Source organism: Gekko japonicus, unplaced genomic scaffold, assembly GCF_001447785.1.
Source record: "Gekko japonicus isolate JY-2015 unplaced genomic scaffold, Gekko_japonicus_V1.1 scaffold176, whole genome shotgun sequence".
Lineage (NCBI taxonomy): Eukaryota > Metazoa > Chordata > Lepidosauria > Squamata > Gekkonidae > Gekko > Gekko japonicus.
In genome coordinates this window covers 492,649-513,907 of record NW_015160840.1, presented here as the reverse complement: position 1 = coordinate 513,907, position 21,259 = coordinate 492,649, and the positions used below count along the sequence as shown (strand labels likewise).

The window sequence follows — 21,259 nt, the reverse complement described above, 5'->3', positions numbered from 1 at the left end:
GCAGGGCCCTGTGAGACCTTTTGCAGTTCTGTAGGGCCTGTAAAACGTAGCTCTTCCACCAGGCTTTCAATTAGGGAGCTGCATCCATTACCTGTGGCCCTGGCCCCAATATAGGCTTGCCAAGTCCCCCCAGGGACTATTGACTCTGTTGTGTTACTTAGTGTCGCCTCACCTGTATGCATGTAAGTTGAGGAATAGATTAGATGAAAATTGAGGTATTTACCCTGAATTTCGAAATTTCTAAATGTCTCCTGGATTCTCCTGTGATATCTTTCTGATAACAGGATATGCCTTGTTTCCTGTTACAAGCCCCATGGCCCCAATTGCATGTCATAAACCCACATTCTTCACACTTCCATGCTGGAAGCTAGGCCAGCGTGCGTAGCCGATGGGGAGGCTGGAGTTTGGGGTCATCTGACTGCAGAGGGGGTCTCTGGACGTCCAGCCTATCCCCACTTGCACCCATGACAACCAAGAATTGCCCACTCACAGTTGGCTACATGGCCACAGCTGACTGTGACTGGAATTGGCCTATAACTGGTCATTCCCTATGAGAGAGTCGCTCTCTTGCTCTTGTTCTCTTTCGGTTCTCTCTGCTGCTCTTGTGTTCTTGTTCCTGCTCGTGAGCTCTCTGCTCTGTGCTTGTTTATTGCACCTGGAAATGCTGTCCTGCCATGCTGTCTGTTGGAGAACAAAGACTTGCTTTGTGACTTAAAGCACATGGAGTGCAAAGATGGGATTTCTCCTATTCAAAATCCCTTGGTGTCTACTTGGACTGTATAACTTGGTGCTACTCTTGGACTGTGAATGCTCCTGAATGGGGTAACTATGAATCAGTAATGTCTAGTTAAGGCAAATTGCCTTAGGCTTGTTATTTTGAAATCTTTATGGTCTAATTGCAATGCTCTGTGTTGAATAAAAACTTATTCTTGTTTTTAAATGGTCTCTGATGTGTAACTGAGTTCCAAGGTTAAACTCCTGTGCCTTCTACTCACCCTATGAGCTACCTTTGCAAGAATTAAGCGTGCATCTCTAGATAGAGGTGCTAATGTGTAAAACCCCTAAGAGTCTGAACCTTGCTCTTAGGCTGGATGGAGACTCTAGTTAATAGAGGTTCTGGTGGCTTATTGTTCTAAATCCAGAGAGGGTAGCCTACCTCTGTGGGTTGTTGTTTAATGTATTGTAAAAGTATAGGATTCCCTCTCATTCCTGGACAGGCTTGAGGGGCAGGATCCTATACACTCACTAACCTTTTAGAGTTTTGTGTTGTATATTAGTGTTGTATAAAATGGCACATATTGTTATATTGCAGGGATATCAATCAGAAAAATGTGTGGTTTTCCTTACCAAATAGCTGATGTTAATTTCATCCCCAACATTCTCAGTGGCGTTGATAACAGGAGGAATGGTCTCATTTGCAGCAATAATGATATGAGAAAAGGTGGGATCCCTTGAAAAATAATAAGAATTTCTTGAAGCGATTTAACATTTTCATATGTCAATAATTCCTACAGCATCTAGTTTGGTATAGTGGTTAAGAGCACGGACTCTATTCTGGGAGAACCAGGCTTGATTCCCCACTTCTCCATATGCAGCTGCTGATGTGACCTTGGTTCTTTTAGAGCTATTCCCTCAAGGGTAGCTCTCTCAGCCCCACCTACCTCACAGGGTGTCTGTTGGGGGGAGGGAAGAAAAGGAGATTGTAAGCCACTCTGAGACTCCTTCAGGTAGTGAAGGGCGAGTATAAATCCAATCTCTCCTTCTTCTACCCCAGTAAAATTTTAGATAGGGAAGCAAGGTTGATGACTACAGTACTATTTCATGCAGTAATCAGCAACATGCATTGTGAAATTATTGTATTAACAGAGTGGATGGTGTAGCTTTATTCTGGTTTATGCAGCTTTCCGAATAATACATGGTTTTGCCATATGACAGGATGATACAGAATATTATCTTAGAAATAACAAATATCAAAATTGACCTGTCACCTGAAATTGCTCTGTTAAACATGTTACCGGAGAGTTATAAATGGAAAGATAAATATATGATAATTTATATACTTACAACTGCTAGAATTTTATTAGCTAGATATTGGAAACAAGAACATACACCTACACGAGAAGAATTAGCATGTAGATTATTAGAAACGGCGGAGATGGATAAGTTAAGTTTAATTCTCCAAGGAAAAGATGATAATGTTTTTGTGGAAAGATGGAAGCATTTGTATGATTGGATTAATTCAATGTGAGTATTTTAGACTCCAATGTATATAAGAAGAAGTATGTAAAAGGATATACAACTTATGGAAAAATTAAAATAAAAGTTATTAAAAAAAAGATTTTTAAAACTCTATTTTCTTCATTTATACCCTGCATTTTCTCCCCAGTGGGGGCCCACAGCAGTTTAAGGTTTTCTCCTCTTCTCCATGTTATCTTCACAGTAACCCTGTGAGGTAGGTTAGGCTGAGAGTGTGTGAGTGGCCCAAGGTCACCCAGCAAGCTTCTGCGGCACAGTGAGGATTTGAACCAAGTTTGACACTCCGACACTCCACACTGTCTTTCTTTTAATTTTTTAAAAATATATATTAATTAATTAATATTTATAGCCTGCCCTTCCTGTGAGCGAGCTCAGGGCAGGGAACAACATTTCATTTATACAATATGTATTTGATTAATACAATAAAATTAAAGTTTAAAACATTATCATAAATATTAAAATATTAAAATTCTTTGTCTAGTTCAAATCAGAATGGCTTCTCAGGGATTCATTCACCTTGGACCCAGCTGGTGGCTGTGCAGGTCTGGGGGATTAAGATGGACATGGCTATGAGCCATTAAACCCCTCTCATCCCCCCCCCCACCTGTAAGTGGGGTGGGGAAGTGAAAGGGATCACTGAAATGTCTAGCATTGATTTCAACCTAACAGCTGGTGGGCACATCAGCCCTGCTGTTAGGCAGAAATGAATGCAAGCCATTTTAGCAATCCCTCTCACTCCCCCTCAGATGGTTTGGTTCTCGCAATTTTTGCTTGGTTCTGTTCAGGAACATCCCGAATGGAACCGGAATTTTCTGGTTTGTGCCCATCCCTACCTACTACTTTAGTTTATCCAGTTAATCACACTTTTAAAAATCAAGACATACTTTAGTTTTATTTTTACCAGATGGGAAGGGGTTTTTTTTTTTACATTGTCTCAGGAAGCTTTGTAAATCCTCTAAACTAGGAAGAAAAAAAAGCAAGCACCAATACCTTGAAAACACCAATCCACTTTCATATTTTACTGGTGTCATGATGCTTCCTCCATTGTCAAAAAGGGTATCTTCGTGTTCTTCACTGTCACTACGTAGAAAAATGATTTCAATCAGAGTATTCAATTCATCTGTTAACATCTAGACTCAGATCTGCTAGACTGAGCCGCTTTGGCGGGAGGGCGGGGGTAGAAATTTAATAAATAAATAAATTTAAAAAATATGCTTGTTAATGGTTAAAAACAAAAAATGGTACTTCAGACTAAACTCCAGATGAGTTTAGTAAATAATTGCTGTAGGTGTGAAATGGTTATGCCACCCAAGAAGGAACACTGATATCTGTAATTTACAGTTACAGCCAGGGCTCTTTTTGTAGAAAAAGCCCAGCAGGAACTCATTAGCATAATAGGCCACACCCAACAGCAGACACTCATTAGCATATTAGGCTACACCCTTGACAGCACAGCCCATTAGCATATTAGGCCGCACCCCCATGTTACCAGAAGTGTGGTCATCCAGCCACACCCACCTTTTGCTTGTTATTCTGTTTACCTTGTTTGTTGTCAAACCAGGGCTCTTTTTGTAGCAGGAACTCCTTTGCATGTTAGGCCACACACCCCTAATGTAGCCAATCCTAATGAGTTTCTGCTGATGGGTGTGGCCTATTATGCTAATGAGTTCCTGCTGGGTGTGGCCAACTCAGGAGCCAGCCGGAACTCCGTTCCTGTGTGTTCCTGCGCAAAAATAGCCCTGGTTACAGCTATGTTGAGGGTTGCCAGCCTCTAGCTGAAAGCTGGAGATCTCACAGGATTACAACTGATCTTCCATACGGCAGAGATCAATTTCCCCGAAGAAAACAGATGCTTTGGAGGGCGGAGTCTATGGCATTGCACCCTGCCGAGGTTGCTCACCACTGCAAAACCCACCATCCCCAGGCTTCACACCCAAATATCCAGATATTTCTCAAGGGGAGTTGGCAACCCTAGCTGCATTGCATAAAAATATAACACCTATATGGGCATATCAATACATTGACCTGCTACTTGAACTTCAGGTCTTAGCTCCACTGACTTTAAACTTTGTTAAAAGTATATACTAATTTTATGATTCTATACAACTATAAGTATAACAACCTAAGCTGCTTTATCCATTCCATTCCATTTCCATGGAATGGCTGCTTTCTTGCTCTTTTTTTATCAGATTACGTTCCAGCATTTTAGGGGTATTTTAAATGATTGCTATTTTGTGTTTATATGTTTATGACAGGTTTTTAATTGTGATTTGTATGAAATCATAACATAAGACATTCTATGTAAGCCGCCCTGAGCCCACCTTGGCGGGGAGGGTGGGGTATAAACCGAAATAAATAAATAGATAAATAAATAAATAAATAAATAAATTCTTATTCATTTCTGTCACAGTGGAAGAAATAGCTATTTCTTTAATCCCTTAATTTGTTCTCTTTCATGGAACTGATAGCTACTGTTCATTTCTAAATGGGAATTGTTATATGCTCAACATCTGATTCACAGCTCAACGCACTAATAGATAACTTATTTGGTGATACAGGTTTTTGCTAAATCTGTTACTGAATAAAATATAAACAAATAATGATTGGGACTAACCTTGTCACAGAAAATTGAATGGTAATGTTTTCCAGAAGAAAAGACACATTGAACTGGAATACTATATTGAAAGAAACCTAAATGGAAAAGTCATTAAAATGTATCAAAAGAACAAAATATTTAATATGAACTGAAACAATATGTGGGCGATTGTAAACAGTGCTAACAGTGTATAATACAATGTCACTCTCCCGTGTATGCCACTTGTGTAGATATTCTGGGTATAAAAATGGGTTGAAGTAAGGAGGGGTGAGTTGGGGCAATCGTCAAGTGCCACATAGATCCCTAGAAATGGGGAACACAGATATACAAGGAAAGTCTGATCTTTTTAATGCCCCAAACTATCCATGTTACCCCTAATGCTGCTAGTCAATGTTAGAAACCTATAGGGTTGTTCAGGTACCTCTCAGTGTTGAGAGAGGCTGAAGATCACCAAACATTTTGCAGTGGGGGGCAGTCCCTCTCACAGTTATCAATGTTTGCTGGGATACTAATTGGAACTGGAAAGATTTGCACCTCTATCCAACTTCAATTGCTCCCCCAAGGATTTCTGCAAACTGTAAGAGGAACTGTCACCTTTCACTTGAAAGGGTCATGAGAGAGAGGCCACTGGCCCCAGAGGACGCGCACCAACTCCAAACCAAACACAAAGTGTGCTTTGTTGCAAAGGGGAAAGACTGCATGAGTGGGGGAGAACAGGCCTTGAACAACACAGGCCCCCATGTTTGAGATGCAGATTTGGATGTACATCCAAGTGTACAGTTCACTGAGAGCAACACAGAACAGATAGACAGTATCTCCATTCAGATGCACATTAAGCACTGGACTACATACAATGCTTGGAGTTGTACACTCCCAGCAGTTTCCCCCTCCCCTTGAAACAGGGGCCCAATTCAGACTGAGAACATGATGTGAAGGTAGGGTACGGCTGCCAACCTCCAGGTTGGGCCTGGAGATACCCTGGAATCACAACCGATCCCCAGACTACAGAGATGAGTTCTCCTGGGGTAAATGGCAGCTTTGGAAAGTGGACTGTATGTTCTTATACCCCACTGAGGTTCCTCCCCTCTCAAACCCAAACTTCCCCAGGCTCCATCCCCCAAACTCCAGAAATTTCCCAACCCAAAGTAAGCAGCCCTCCTTGGTGGGGAAGCATGGAGGGATTTCAACATAAAAGTAACATCATCCCCTTTTGGCTGCTAAAGTAAAGAGGAGTCTGGTGGCACCTCCTGTTCACTTTTGCTGCAAAAATTATTCTCACTAGAATCATTATAACGGAAGGACTTTCTCTGCTTCCCCCCCAGTTTACCTAGGGTTGCCAACTTGCAGGCGAGACCTGGAGATCTCCCAGAATTACAGTTGATCTCCAGGCGACAGAGATCAATCCCTCTGGAGGAAATGACACCTTCAGAGGGTAGTCTCTATGAATTATACCTCGCTGAGGTCCCACCCCTCTCCAAACCCCTCCCTAGGTTCCACCCCCAAATCTCCAGATATTTCTTAACCAGAATTTGGCAACTCTAAGTCTACCTGCTGAAGCTGCTTTTCCTACAAGAAACAGTGTATATGGTTTTGTTACATCCATTTGCCCTGAAGGAGTTGCACAAAGTATTTGCCTTGCCCAATAAAACACACATGCTCTTTGTATGAAATTTCTGGACACTTCATTAAAAATAAGCATTTCTCCGAATCAGTTTAGGGTGTTTTTTTTGTTTATGCTTTGAGTCTGTAAAAATATTGCCTTTTGGCAATGATAGGTTGTAAACCAATAGAAATATTAGAGTGTTTCCAGATGAGGGAGCCAGATTTCATCTTTACTGTGAGCATACACTATTCAGAGCTATAATACCGAGTCAGTAGTGTGATTATATTTGAATCTGGATCCACCCAGCTTTTCTGCTGCTGAAAAAGGGAGGAGGGGATCCTCCTTGACCATTAAATAAGACTATGGTGAGATTAATGAGAGCTGAAAGCACAGAAGCAATGTGGGAGGGGAACTAGGTGAGACTGTCTCTCTATACATGACCCGTTTATATTTAAGATTCAGCATAGCTCACAGCTGTAAAGGAAAGGAAAGCTGTTTAGGAATATGAAAGCAAGAAGCAGGATTATTCTGTTCATGGTATGGGTTGGATCCAATCAGCTTTTTCACTCAGTCTCACCCACTTCTGTTTCATAACACAGCCCCCTCCCCATGGTTTTTGAAATCTCCTGCATAGGCTTTAGTAGTATCCCCTTTCCCCTTTTACCGCAGCAGAAAAGCTGGCTGGATCTAACCTATTGTGTGTGTTTGTGAGGACATTAAAAAATTGTGGAATCAGAATGTAAAAAAAATACTGTAATGTAGCAGATTATAGACATACATTGTCTTTGACTAAGGAGCTAATTTCTTCTTGAGACATCTGTCTAAATGTATAAATATTAGCTTCTTTCCAGTTCAAAGTAGTTTTGTGTAGACATTTGTTTTGAATTAGCAAAGGATACTGTAGGCTACTAAAAGGTATTTTGTGAACCATACCAAAAGAATCTACAACTGGTTAAGCATGTTAACTTTAAAGAAGTCTCCAGCTATGGTTCTCATCTGATATATACACAGTGTGAGGAGAATGAGTTGTGGGAAAGTTTGCCGTCAGCCAATTTATTGTCAAGAGAGCTGAGCCAGGTCACACAATGAGGATATGGGAACATAAGTTCTGAAAAGCCTCAGATAGAGTGGAATGTTGCTTTATAAACAGAGCAAAGGGCTATACTGTTAATGTAAATGCCGAGAACAATACTTGACAAATATGAGGTTATAAGAGTGGCTGCTGTCACTCTCTCAAGCCTGGGGTCTTGCCAGACAATCAGGGTGAAGACAGAAATAACATCTGAGCAGCGGTAACAGCGAGGTTTTTTTGCCTGTAGTATGAGCCTAGCTTCCCACTGCTTCTGTATCTTTTCCCGGTTTTAGTTTCACACATCCTGTAGAGTGCCTGCTTATTTATTGTGTGGGAGATAGGCATTTCCCTCAGGGAAGCCATTGGTTCTAAGGTATCATATTTCCCAGCACTCCAACTGTGATATATTGATGCTGAGAAATAAGACTTTTTCTTCTGCTACCTTGTATATGTACACACAACTGAGCCTTGATATCTTGTCTGGAATATGGTAGTCACAGATGTCCATTGGATAATAATATTTAATAATAATATGTGTTGTTATTTAAAGAGCCTAAATTCTCCCGGCGCTGTATAAGGTATATTTAAAATGAATAATGCTCTGTCTGCAAATTTCATCATCATCATCATCATCATCATCATCATCATCATCATCATCATCATCGCTTTAACACTGATGGTGAGAGATAAAACTCTTGTATACTGCACTATGATTTTAGCTCCAAAAAGGCTGCCAGCAAACTGGGTAGAGGAATGATGGCCTGAGGGAAAATGGCTCTGGATAACATGGGAAATAGCCTGGTTTACCAGTTGGATGATGATGATGACTGGTTTACCAGTTGGAAGATTATGATGACTGGTTTACCAGATGGATGATGAAGTTAGACTACTTCCAAGGCTCCATATATGTCTTGGCTTGGAGGGCCAACCACTACAAAAAGGAACAGGTACTTGCTGACACAAGGAAACCCAAACCAGCTAAATATACAATATCTTACCTCCTCTCCAGGGGTTAGGAAAGGGTAACCCACTCTGCAGGTAATGTTAAGCCCAACTTCACAGCTATCTTTCTGAATTTTCTGGACCGAAAATAACAAAAAAACACAGTTAACTTTGTTTTTAAAAAGTCAAAGCAGCACAAACTGAAACAGAATTCTAGGTACTGTAGTATATGTTCAAAGACAAGTGAAACTGTTAAAGTGTAGGATTAGGACCAAAGGCACCCAGTTCAAACCCCTATCTGGCCATGAAGCACTCCGGGTCAGTCATTGGTATATGTTGGATCATCTCATTTTATGCACACAACCGTGATTTGTGCTCAGCTCATCTAGTATCTGAACCAGGCCAACGACCAACCCTCTATCCACTACATCACAACTATTTTAATGCAATAGTACACGATCATAGGTTTTGTTTATTCATGGAAATGTGTCTGACACATCATGCAAATGTAGGTCATGCAAAAACTGTTCCCTGACCACCAGTGAGGCATTTCAGCCTGGCATAGAAAGAGGCAATGTGATAAACAGGATTATGGGTAATGTAGGCTGCCCAAACTGTGAGGCTCTGCTTCTGGGTTCTACCACCCACTAAGCTGCCCCACACAGAAAGCAACCTCTTGGGCCTGAAGGAACTATCATTAAAGAGGGTGAGATAACCAACCCAAGGAGGCAATTTTTGGGGTACCGTTAGAGAGAAGCAAAATGTCCATTATTTGGTTCATGATTCTATTTTGCCAACATAGGAGTGCCATTCGGGCTTGTTCCTCAGGTATCATTATGACTGGAACCATTTACGTGGGCCCTGTTTCTCAGTGAGGTAGTAAACCTATGCCTGAATGAAACCATTTCTGATGACAAGTGAGGGCTCCCATATCTTAACATTCAAAAAATGCTATCCACCTGGACTAGATGGCTTGGAGAAGGCATGTCTGGAATCCATTTTTCTATTTGTAGAGAGGAGGGTTTTTTAGGTAGGGGTGAGGAGGAGAATTTGATCATGTGAGCACATACAGTGTAAACTGCTCCATGCCAGACACAGGTTTACCACCTCAGCAAGAACTGGTTTCTTTGACTGCCTATGTAACCACTTAATATGTATGCATACACTCGCACCCTGAGCTTGAGCAGATGAACATGCTACCACTCCAATGTAATATAATGTATAGGAATAGGTACCTCAGTTCCAACGAAAATAATATTTGCAGGATATTGAACGTTGACTCTTGTGTTATAGGCACTGTCTCTTTTATTCCTAACAAGGAAATGCACTGGGAATTTGTAGTTGCTTGATTTGATGATGACCGTAGAAGTACTGCAAAGTGTTTTTAAAACAGTAAATTTGGGGTAATAATTTAAAAAGAACAACAACATCTTTTATTGTTTTCTCTTTAATCATAGCATCTGTTGCCCTATAAAGATAACAGAAGGTTGAATGAACTGGTAGAATCCAGCCCATTACAGGATGCATGTAACAAACAGCAGCTTTATGGGAGAAATTACAGGAGATGAGTGACTGCTGCTCTCTCTCTCCATAAAAGCAAAAAAGTCAAAGTCCTGGGAAGGGTCTTATATGCCATCTGGAAAGGGCCTTAAATACCGTCTGGTCCAACTTCTCTCTCCATGTAGGAAATCCAAAGCTAGAGAATCCTGACCAAATGGCTGTCCATTTTCTAAGATCTTCAGTGTAGGAGAGTGAGCCCCTCATCAAGGTAATTGGTACCACTATTTAGCTGCTCTTATCTTTAGGATGCTGCTCCTAATGTTCCACTAAAATCTGCCCTCCTGTAATTTCTGCTCATTGGGTATAGTTTTGGCCTCTAGAGCAGCAGAGAACAGGTTATTGCTCTTTTCCATGTGACAGTCCTTCAGGTATTTGAAAAGTATGATCATGTCATCCCTCATCCTTGTCTTCTCCAGGCTAAACATACCCTGTTCCTTCACATACTCTTTTCCTTCAACATTTTCTTATAGGACTTGTCTTCCAGACCACAAGCCATCCTGATCTTTCTCTTCTGAACCTATTCCAATTTGTTTTTTAGGGGAGAGCCCAGAATTGGACACAGCACTGCAGTTGAGGTGGGATTAGCATATCTCATGACTTGGATACTATTCCTCTATAAATGGAGCCTAAAATTGCACTAACCCCCCCCCCCCTTTTTGCAGCCACATCATATCTCAGACTCTTGTTCAGGTTGTGACCAATTTAAAACCCAAGATCCTTTTCACATGAATGACTGCCAAGGTGGCTATCCTTTATTCCACCCTATCCACCTTTCGTTATTTTTGCCTAAATACAGCTTAGCATTTGTCTCTTGCAAATTTCGTTTTGTTAGTTTCAACTTACTTTCTAACCTATCAAGGCCATTCTGAATTTTATTGATGTCTTCTAAAGTATTAGCTACCCCTCCTAGTTGTGTGTCATCTGAAAATTTGATGACGCCCAGCACTTTGTTGATAAACATGATTCTAGGGGAGAGGAAGTACAGATGCAGAACTGCTGTTTTTGGTGCCAATGGTATACTTCCTGTGACATCTAATTCCAGCCTAATTTACATAAACAGCCAGTACAGCAGACATTTTACAATTTAATGTTGGGAGAGGATTTGGGAGCCATTGGGTTTTACCATACTGGTTTGGCTGCTGGTAAAAATGGCAGGCAGGGCCACTTTTGACCACCACCAAAAAGCCTATGCTGCAGATCATAGGATCAACATGGACAAAAGCCCTATGAGATTGCAGCTGCAGTGAGGAAGGTAATTGGGAGAGATCAAGTACAAAAACTGGTGACCTTCAACTTCAGGAAAACACAACAAAAGTAGTTAGGAAGAACTTCCTGACAGCTAGACCAGTTCTTTAATGGAACAGGCTTCCTTGGGATGTGGTGGGCTCTTCTTCTTTGGAGGTTTTCAAGCATAGGCTAGATGGCCATCTAACATCAATGCTGATCCTGTGAACTTAGGCAGATCATAAGAGGGAGGGCAGGAAGGGTTGCATTGTGGCCCTTTCTTAACATGCACAGGAAAATGCTGATCGCCACTTTAGGGTCAGAAAGGAAGTTTCCTTCAGGCCAGATTGGCCCAGGGATTCTGGACGTCTTTTGCCTTCCTCTGGGCATAGTACAGGGGTCACTGGAGGAGTGTGGGGAGGAAGGTAGCTGTGAATTTTCTGGATTGCTTACTAGATGGCCTTAATGTCTGTTATGGCTTTATGTTTCTATGTTAATAACATTAACATCAGCAAAACAAATTTTAAGTGTCTTTAAAAATAGTATAAAATATCTGCAAGACAGCTACCGTCAATTAATATGAATTAACACAGGGTGACATACAAGCCATGGAATTGGATTCCAAGGCTTTCTGCTCGTGGAAGGTGCTCTTCCTATCCTGGAAGTACTCCTTCCTTAAGGAGAATAGCATCTTCGAATCCAACCCCTTGTTTAGAACCCAGCTCATTAATACTGGGCAAATTGGACCAACTTTGCTTGGCACCTAAAACATAATAATGAATGCATTCATTCATAATCATTTATGTAAGAGTATCAAAAAAGTTTTAGTGGAGTTACCTGTCTCTTTCTAGTCTTGCATCAGCACTCAGTTGTAGATCTGTAATGCACTTCTCCTTTTTTCCACAATCTTTTGTGAATGGGATCTGCAAGGCATTAGTTATCACCAAAAGAAAAATTAGGCAACATACAATCCCAAACATCTCCTTTGGCCCTTGACTTCTGCAGCACAAGGAACAGCCTGCAGCTCCACTTGCCAGTTACCAAATGACCATAAGATACTTCCCACATGGCTTTAGAGTCTTGTAATGTGCAAGAGCATCTGCTTCTGCCACTTTTGTACAGTGTCTATTTTCTAGAGTGCAAAATGATAACAACATGATTTGAAAGTCACTAATCAATATAGTGACATATGGAGAATGTGGATCAAAATGTCTGCACAATGGGGCCAGGTACAGATGTGGTCTTAAAAATCTAGGAAAACCCTGATGTCTGCAGAAAAATTTGCAAACTTAATATAAACAATTTGGGGCGTTAAATACCCATCAAATGTAGAATGTCACCTGAGATCTCACCTAGCAGCTGAGGCTCTAGAGCCTCGGCCGAGGCATCTCCAGGGTAACTGCAGGTTGGGAAAAGCAGCATTAGTGAGGAAAGAGAGAGAAAGTGATGAGTGAATGAGTGGAAAATAGGAGATGGAAGTTATACAAATGACGCGATGGACCTGGACTCACATGCCCTGTTGTAATTTAGCAAATATCTATATATACCTTTCTGTCTGCATGTCTGTCTATCTGGTGTACAGAAAGGTGTTAATTTCCCTTTCTGTCCTCTTTTGTTCTCCCTCTCAGAGACCAAAGGAAGCTTCACATCTTATATTTTAATGTGCAAAAAAATTGACATGTAGAACTGTAATGTTTGCATGTGGCAAATATATGTGTGTGTTTTTTCTGCATGTGGCACAAGCATGTGGCACTCAGAAACTAAGATAAGCTAAATGTCCTCTCTGTGTTTATACAGGTTGAGAAATATGGTACCTACTACAACTTAAGAAGTGAAACAAATCTAGGTAGGAGGAAGGACAGAAAAGTGGCAGCATAATCTCTGGGGTTGTAAGAACAGGGAAACTTGTGGTGGTGGGGGTTAGAAATATCTGTATTTGGAGAAGCTGGAGGGAGGGCCCCCCACTGCCAGGCTCTGCCCCCCAGCCACCAATCAGCTGGCCAGCAGGGGGATTTTACCAGTAGAAAAAAGAAGGCCTAGGCCACATTGCTGGCACTGTACCAGAAATGATGTCATCACACCACCAGCTTCTAGGTGATGCTCTGGTATTTAGGCAAGAACTCTACAGCACAAGCTGGATTTACCATAGAGTTTTTGCCCAAATACTAGAACATTGCCTGGAAGTCACTGGCATGATGACATCACTGCCTGTGTGACACTGTTGATGTGGCCTAGGCCTTCTTCTGTCTACTGGTAAGTTCCCCCATCCCCTGCCGGTTGCCAGGTCCCTAACTGGAGGGATTTTATTCCTTGGAGTATCAATTCAAAGAATTTGGTGTGTGATTCTGGAAACTGTTCTGCAAGTTATGCAGAGTCAGGTGGTATAATACTGGACAGTCAGAATTCAAAGGATCATATTTTAGGATTGTGGAATATTCCCTGTGTGTCATAATGGATACAGCTACATTAACACCTTTCTCCCTGCAGGGATCTTTTTTTTTAATGGGAGATTCAAAAATATGACCCATCCGGGAATTTGAAGTGGTACAGCTCCAAATTCTATCATCTCAGTCGGCCATTTCATTCTGCTTAATGAGAAGAATGGATTTTACTCTAGGACCTTCAGTCAATCCTGTTATAGTCAATCCAAACTACAGTCCAGTGACATGAAATCATGAAAATTAGAGTTCTTACTGGCTTGCCTATCATTTAGGCCTCTCTCCCATACTTTTCACAAGATAATTTGCTGACTAAGAAATTGGGGGTTTGTGTGACTCTATACGAGGATTCATTTCCTGCTAAGCACATATTCCCCAAATAGTAACTTACATATTCATATATCGAGTTTGGCAGATCAGCATCAAGAATAGGGCCATTCTCAGGGTCAGAAAAATTGAACTCTAGCAAAACCTTCACGGAGTCACGAAAGTCGGGTTTGCTCTAGGGGCAAAGCAAATCAATGCAGTCATTGCAACTTTTCATTTCTTGCGGTGGTCAATATGTATTTTAAAAAGACAACATATCCTGAAAATAATTTACTCCTTGTTTGGTAAGGTTAGTAGTAGGCATATCTTAACTTTATATCATTCACCTATAAGGAAACAACTCAAAAAGTTTCAGATAGGTAGCTGTGTTGGTCTGTAATAGAAGAGCAAGACTCAATCCAATAGCATCTTAGAGACCAACCAGATTTCCAGGGCATACACTTTCAAGAGTCAAAGCTCCCTTCATCAGATAGCAAGACAAAAATGGCAATTTCCATAAAACAGAGCTCTTTTCCTGTTCACAGCCAAATATTTTGGGAGATGTGTGAGTGCCAGCATCTAACCTATAAGATGTCTAGAAATGTGTGATGTAATATTATTGTATTCAATAGTCCCATTCCCACTCCAGTTTCCTGACAGTTGATTGCAGGAGGCAGAGAAGTACTGAGCATGATGATGTCATGTCATGTTGTTGTTGTTTTTTTCACTAGAAGAATATGTCTGGAGAGACGTGTGACAACTACAATTTGGTGGCAGCTACGAGCCCTTCAAAGCCCTATGAATACTGTGCATCTCAGCTGATTCACCCATTACATTTTGAGATGGGCATGTGAAAATGTTCTGTGTTAATGAGAAAAGCAGGTGTCTGAAATGCTGCATCATACAGTTACACTGAGGAGATAATGAGAATTGTTTGCAGGCCAAGTGTATATCTGATTTTCTTTCTTTCTTTCCCATCAAGTCACAGCTGACTTAAGGCATCCCCATGGGTTTTCAAGGCAAGAGAAGTTCAGAGGTGGTTTGCCATTGCTTGCCTCTGCATCGTGACCTTAGTATTCTTTGGTGGTCTCCCATCCAAATACTAACCAGGGCCAACCCTGCTTAGCTCCCAAGATCCTGATGAGATGGGGCTAGCCCGAGTTATCCAGGTCAGAACCAATACTCCCTCTAAGCTGTGGAGCAAAAATTCTATTTGGTGAGCTGGCATTCAAGTTGTGAGCGAGCGATTGGGCTGCTGCATAAGTTAGTTTGCTCTGGAGTTCTCCTTCCTGAGCTATGACAAAAAAGTGTGAGCCGGAGGCTAAAAAACTGTGAGCTTGCTCACACTAACTCAGCTTAGAGGGAACACTGGTCAGAACATACATTTGGTTACAAATCTAGTTTGCTATGACATGAGCAAAACCATTTCTAAGCCAGGGGATGAGGGGTAAGCTAACTAGGCTATGTGTTTCTGGAGCTCATAATTCCTGCCTTGGGACAAAATAATTATATTTACTCAAACTGATGCAATCTTGATTATGGAAATTTGAATGGAACATTTGTTGCTTTCTACTCACTGGCACTACAGTAGCCTGTGGCAGAAAATTAAAAAAAAATGCCATTGGTGATGGCATAATGTCATCACCAGGAAAACCCAGAATTCATGTCACACCTCTCTGGGAATTATTGCGAACTGTATGGTAATACCATAGAATTTTTGGCAATTCCTAGAGGGGACTGATGTCACTTCTGGGTTTCCCCAGAGGTGACATCACACTGTTGCTGCCGACCATATCACCCTGTCCTACCTGGTCTCCTGCTGGTTGCTTGATAACCCTAAATAACCAAACCTACCCTAGAAGGAATCACACCACATAGTAAATCACATCATTTGACTTCTTTTTCTTGCAAGCTTCTATTGATATTGCCTGCCCTGAAGTCACAGGGAACAAAAGCCCCTTACTAAATCTCTAAAGAAATGCACTCCCCCCACCTTTCAGGCTCCTCATTGCAAATTATGAACTACAAACCAGTTTTAAAATGTGGAGGAGTTTAATAAGCAGTCTAGAACATGGAGCAAAATGTGTCTAAGAGTCTCTTCTGCATCCTTAAGGAATGTTGCTGGGTCTAAGCCACAGAATAATATAATTGTATGACTGGGATCCAAAGAAGCCTATGTGCATGCAGAAGGGGGTGAGGGATGGTGCTTTGGAAGGCAGTGGACTTTTGCACTGAATGGAATACTCTTCAGGAGGGAAGGTTCGTGGTAAAGTATCTGAAAAGTTTCTACATATGCAAAATGGCTGAGAAGGCTCTTTAGGTCCTGGATGATGACTGGAAGTATATGTAGCTCAGGACACAACTATGGAAGGAAAATCTAGCATAATATAAATTATTCCTCTCATACAACCCCTGTCTGTCTCCTGCTTTTCTCCTCAGTGGAGACCCAAAGCATCTTTCAACATCATTCCAACACCCCCCCCCCCATTTTATCATCGTAACAAACTTATACAGTAGGTTAGGCTAAAAGATAATGACTGGCCCAAGTTCACCCAGTAAACGTCTGTGGCAGAGTTGGGATTCGAACCTGGTCTCCTAGATCCCCAAGCAAACCAAAGAAATAGCCATAGTTAGTCTGTGATAATAAAAGTGCATGTTATAGTGTCCCTTTCAAGTGCAGAGGCTTGGTCCCAAAAGAACATGGAGGTCAAGGACAATACTGTCCACACTCAGATTGGTATACATTCACTGCAGTAGAGCTACATTAATATTACGTTTAAATGTAGGGATCTTTTACAAATCAGTTTGGCACTAATGCATTACAAGACAAATACGAACAGCAATGGGGAAATAGGATAGCTGCTTTATATGATTTACTTGCCAACATGTAGAAGGTATGATTAATACATTCTGACCCATTGACTGTGATATTTTTTTGTATCTTCCGTTCTTGGGTTCCTGTGAAAAAACTCCGAGATGACTTCCTTTGCGCATCAAGTGTGAGCCAATACTGGATATCTAAGGGAAACAATAGGATGAATTTGTTACATCTGTAAAATCTCTCTTTCATATGCTTTCTTACTTCTCTGAGCCACTTTTAATAGGCTAAAGAAGGCATAGTAAAGGCAGCACGAGTGACTACTGAAGCAGAGACAAAATTTGCATCTGACCCCAGGGTTGCCAACTTTGGCTTGGGGAATCACTGAAGATTTCAGGACCCTGCCTGGGGAGGACAGAGTTTAGGTAGGAGGGGGAGCTACAGGATGTGATGCCACAGTGCCTGGCCTCCAAAGGTGCCATTTCCTCTGTAGTCTGTAGATCAGCTGCAATTCCAGGAAAACTGCAGGCCCCACCTGGAGATCTGCAGACCTTTCTGGCCAGGGAGCAGCAGGAGAGAAAGTACAAGTCATCAATAGGGCCCCCATCCCTGTTTGGATCTTTAGGGTGTATCACCCAGACTTCTGTTTCTCTTTGTTGATGTTCACCATGAGGGGGGGTCTCCAAATAGTGTTGCCATCCTCCAGGTGGGGCCTGGATAGATTTGTTAGCTCTGGGTTCGGAAATGTCTGAACACTTTGGGGGTAGAGCCTGGGAAGAGAAGGGTTTGGGGAGGGGAGGGACCTCAGCGGGATATAATGCCACATAGTTCCACCTTCCTAAGCAGCTGATCTCTGTAACCTGGAAACCAGCTGTAATTCTGGGAGATCTCCAGCCCCCACCTGGAGACTGGCAACCCTAGGCCAGGAGATCTCCCAGATGACAGGGATCAGTTTCCCTGGATAAAAGGGCCATTTTGGAGGGTGGACTGTATGGCATTATACCCCACTGAGGTCCCTTCTGTTAAATCGGCTACTTAACAAGAGTCAGAGAGTGATTTCAGCCAGTGATTCAGCTTTAATGAGCAACGCTTAACACAACCAGAACAGAACAACCAGAACAACTTGTGCACTGCAGCTGAGCTCCTTTTAAACTCTCCCGTGCTAATGTAGCCACGCTCTACTGTACCTAACAACCAATAGGATTGTAAAGATAAAGTCCAATCACAGACGTTCCCTCTCAGGGAACTGGATGTTAGGTGATTGGTCGGCTCTTCCTGGGCTACCAATAGGAATTGAGGAATTAGGATCCTTGCCCAGGACGAAGCTTTGCATGGTGTTCCAATGAGTGAGTTCACATACAGTTTACATTGAATTGAATACACCACACCTTCCCTCTCCAAACCTTGCCTTACCCATGCTCCGCCCACTAATCTTCAAGAATTTGCCAACCTGGAGTTGCCTTCTCTATCTCCCAACAACTGATTGGGCAGAGTTTAAAATATCACAGTGTTATCACAGAAGGTGTCTATTCACTTGTATCAATATTTATCATTCAATTCTAAGACGTTTTGACAGTTTCTATTCCATTTTTCTTGTTATATATTAAGATACAAAGCAGCCTACCTTCAGATCCACTTGTTAGTTTCTAAGGAACTGCTCTAAAACAAATGCTTTCAGAATGGCAGAAAACTTTTCATAGCAAATGTCTATAATTTGTACAGTATCCATTTACCTCTTTCATAAATTGTATCTTCCTTTGATTTCAATCGTACTTCAAAACAAACGGTGCTGTTGATGGACACATTTTTTCGTTGTGTGCCATTGTTTATCTTCTGGATATTAATTGTGCTAGGCATGAAATTCATGGAAGCATTTATCTCAGCCACATCTCGAGTCCTAATAAGACATACAATGATAAAAAAATATCAGAATATACTAATAATAATAATTTTAGCCTTGGGCATTCTTGGATGATATTGATTTGCCATCTGATTCCTACCCAGTCTGGTGTTTGACTCATGTTTTTGGCAGCGTACATCCCTGCTGGTTATCTGGGAATGTTCAGATACTTTTGATACCAGTAACGAGGATAGTATTCTGGTTTGCCATGCCTTGGGTAAGTGGATATTGTTGTGCAGCGGCTCCTTTCTGCAAGTGGGCCTCCAAAATTGGACAGGAGGACAGCGGCTCTGCTCCACAGTCTCAGGTTGTGAAGTGATGCACTATCTTGTCTTCCATGCTGTTTAACATTGACATGAAACTGCTGGTGGAGGTAGTCTGGGGATCTGGGGTATGGATGGTATCAACTCTCTCTAGGTTTGCCAACCTCCCATCCTGCAACTCCGTCTTTCGCAACCTCATCCCTAAATCTCCAGGAATTTCCCAAGCCAGAGCTGGCAACCCTAGCTCTCTCTCTCTCTCTCAACTGAAAGGTGGTGAAGAAGACTCTGAATTAGAGTCTGAATGAGGGTGGACAAAATGAAGCTTAGACTTGAAAATACAAAAGGACTTGTGATATAGGGTAGGCATATAGCCTGTATTAGATGGGGTTACATTCTCCCTGAAGACCCAAGTTCTCAGTTTGAATGCTCTCATGAAACCATTATTGCACATGGATGTGCAGCCAGGAGTAGATTTTACCACCAGGCTGCTATGTTGGGTGTTCACTTAACTACAGGAATTCATGACTCAGTTACATCTAAACTAGAACACTATAATGAACTCTTTGTAAGGCCACCTTTGAAGAGTGGCCAGAAAATACAGCTGGTTTTCAGCATTGCGGTCAGACTGTTAACTGGGGCTACCCACAGGGACTATATTATGCAAGTCATCTTCATTGGCTGCTGGTTTGTTACTGGGCTCAATGTAAAGTATTAGTTTTAACCTTTAAAGCTGTAAACTACTTAATGGGGCTTACTCTCAATGAGGCATACATGGGGCTGCAGCTTTAAAGGGCTATTTACTTAGATAAGGGCCTCCCTATATAACAACTGGGAGGAAAGGCAGCATGGTATTGCCTAATCCCATCAGATCTCAGAAGCTAAGCAGGTTGGTACTTGGAAGGGAGACCAGCAAGGAAGACTATGCAGAGGAAGAAGTAGTGTTGGTTATTATACCCGCTTTTCTCTACGTGAAGGAGTCTCAGAGCAGTTTATAATCACCTTCCCTTCCTCTCCCCACAACAGGCACTTTGTGAGGCAGGTGGGGCTGAGAGAGTTCTGAGAGAACCATGACTGGCCCAAAGTCACCGAGCAGGCTTTGTGTGAAGGAGTGGTGAATGAAACCCAGCAGAAATCCAGGAGCATTTCAAAGCCTAGTGAAATTTATTCCAGCATGAACTTCTCACTAACTTCATCAATTTTATACAATGAGCTCAGATGCTAAAAAGCTTATGCTGGAAAAAAAATATGTTAGTAATTAAGGCACCACTTGACACCTGTTCAGTTTTGCTACAACAGCCTCACAGGGCTACCCCTCTGAAAGTATCATGAGTGCTTGTGAACATTTGAACATCTCTTACATCTATAATGCTTCAACCAACAGAAGAGTAGCTTTCTTTATTATAAAATATTCAGTCTTCAAATAATTAAATAAATGTGGATGTATATGCATATAAATGGAAGGCATACCATACTGGGTTTCAGCAATGATACGACAAAGATATCGATTTGACAATAGCCAGTAACTGGAATCATCCACAGCAGAACATTTTGGGGGAATCTGTCAAGACTCAGTCCCAGCCTGTCCTAACAGTAGGGTTGCCAATTTCCGGGTGGCACCTGGAGATCTCCTGCTCTTACAATTGTTCTCCAGATGGCCAAGATCAGTTCCCTTGGAGAAAATGGCTGCTTTGGAGTGTGGCCTCTATGGCATTGTATCCTGCTGAGGTCCCTCCCCTCTCTAAACCTTGCTGACCCCAGGCCTCATCCCCAAAATCTCCAGGTCTTTCCCAACCCACAGCTGGGAACCCTGGCCAAAAGTCAAAATTGGTTCACCAAGACATGTTTAGATTACATTTCCCAATGGTCCCCTCTTTGAATCTTAGCCTACATACCAGAAGAGGGCTGCCCCACCAAGGCCTCCAATGGTGACATCTGTCAGTCCATCACCATTTAAATCCATTTTGCCATGTATAGACTGGCCAAAAAATTTCATCTTTTCCCCATCTCCACCTGATGCAATGCGCTGTGGAAAGTACAATATCATGACTTCAGTCAAGAGGGAATCATGTTTTGGAATACACATGTACAAGAAAGGGGACCTGCGATACTCATGGGGGGGGAGGGAGATCCACACAGAGCAGGAGGAAGCAGCAGCAGCAGGTAAGCTTCCCCCCCATCCCTGGTCTCCTCCACCACCACCCCCAGTCTCCTCCACCACCCCCTCCATCACCACCCCCGGCTCAGGGGGCGAGGCCCGAGCAGCTGCCAGCTGCCGGGCCTT

At 42.1% G+C, this 21,259-nt stretch overlaps 1 protein-coding gene across 1 annotated transcript in view; it reads right to left on the bottom strand.

Moving 5' to 3' along the window:
• The window catches only part of ITGA1 (integrin subunit alpha 1), a 72,457-nt gene that overhangs the window by 11,595 nt on the left and 39,603 nt on the right, over positions 1–21,259 (bottom strand). Inside the window, exons 15-24 of the mRNA XM_015418993.1 lie at positions 20,871–21,001; positions 18,549–18,712; positions 16,879–17,015; positions 14,083–14,193; positions 12,091–12,176; positions 9,705–9,840; positions 8,526–8,606; positions 4,871–4,947; positions 3,247–3,336; positions 1,348–1,450 (exon numbers count right to left, since the gene is read on the bottom strand). Of these exons, the coding sequence (XP_015274479.1) occupies positions 1,348–1,450; positions 3,247–3,336; positions 4,871–4,947; positions 8,526–8,606; positions 9,705–9,840; positions 12,091–12,176; positions 14,083–14,193; positions 16,879–17,015; positions 18,549–18,712; positions 20,871–21,001 (1,116 nt within the window). The remainder of the gene's footprint in view (positions 1–1,347; positions 1,451–3,246; positions 3,337–4,870; positions 4,948–8,525; positions 8,607–9,704; positions 9,841–12,090; positions 12,177–14,082; positions 14,194–16,878; positions 17,016–18,548; positions 18,713–20,870; positions 21,002–21,259) is intronic.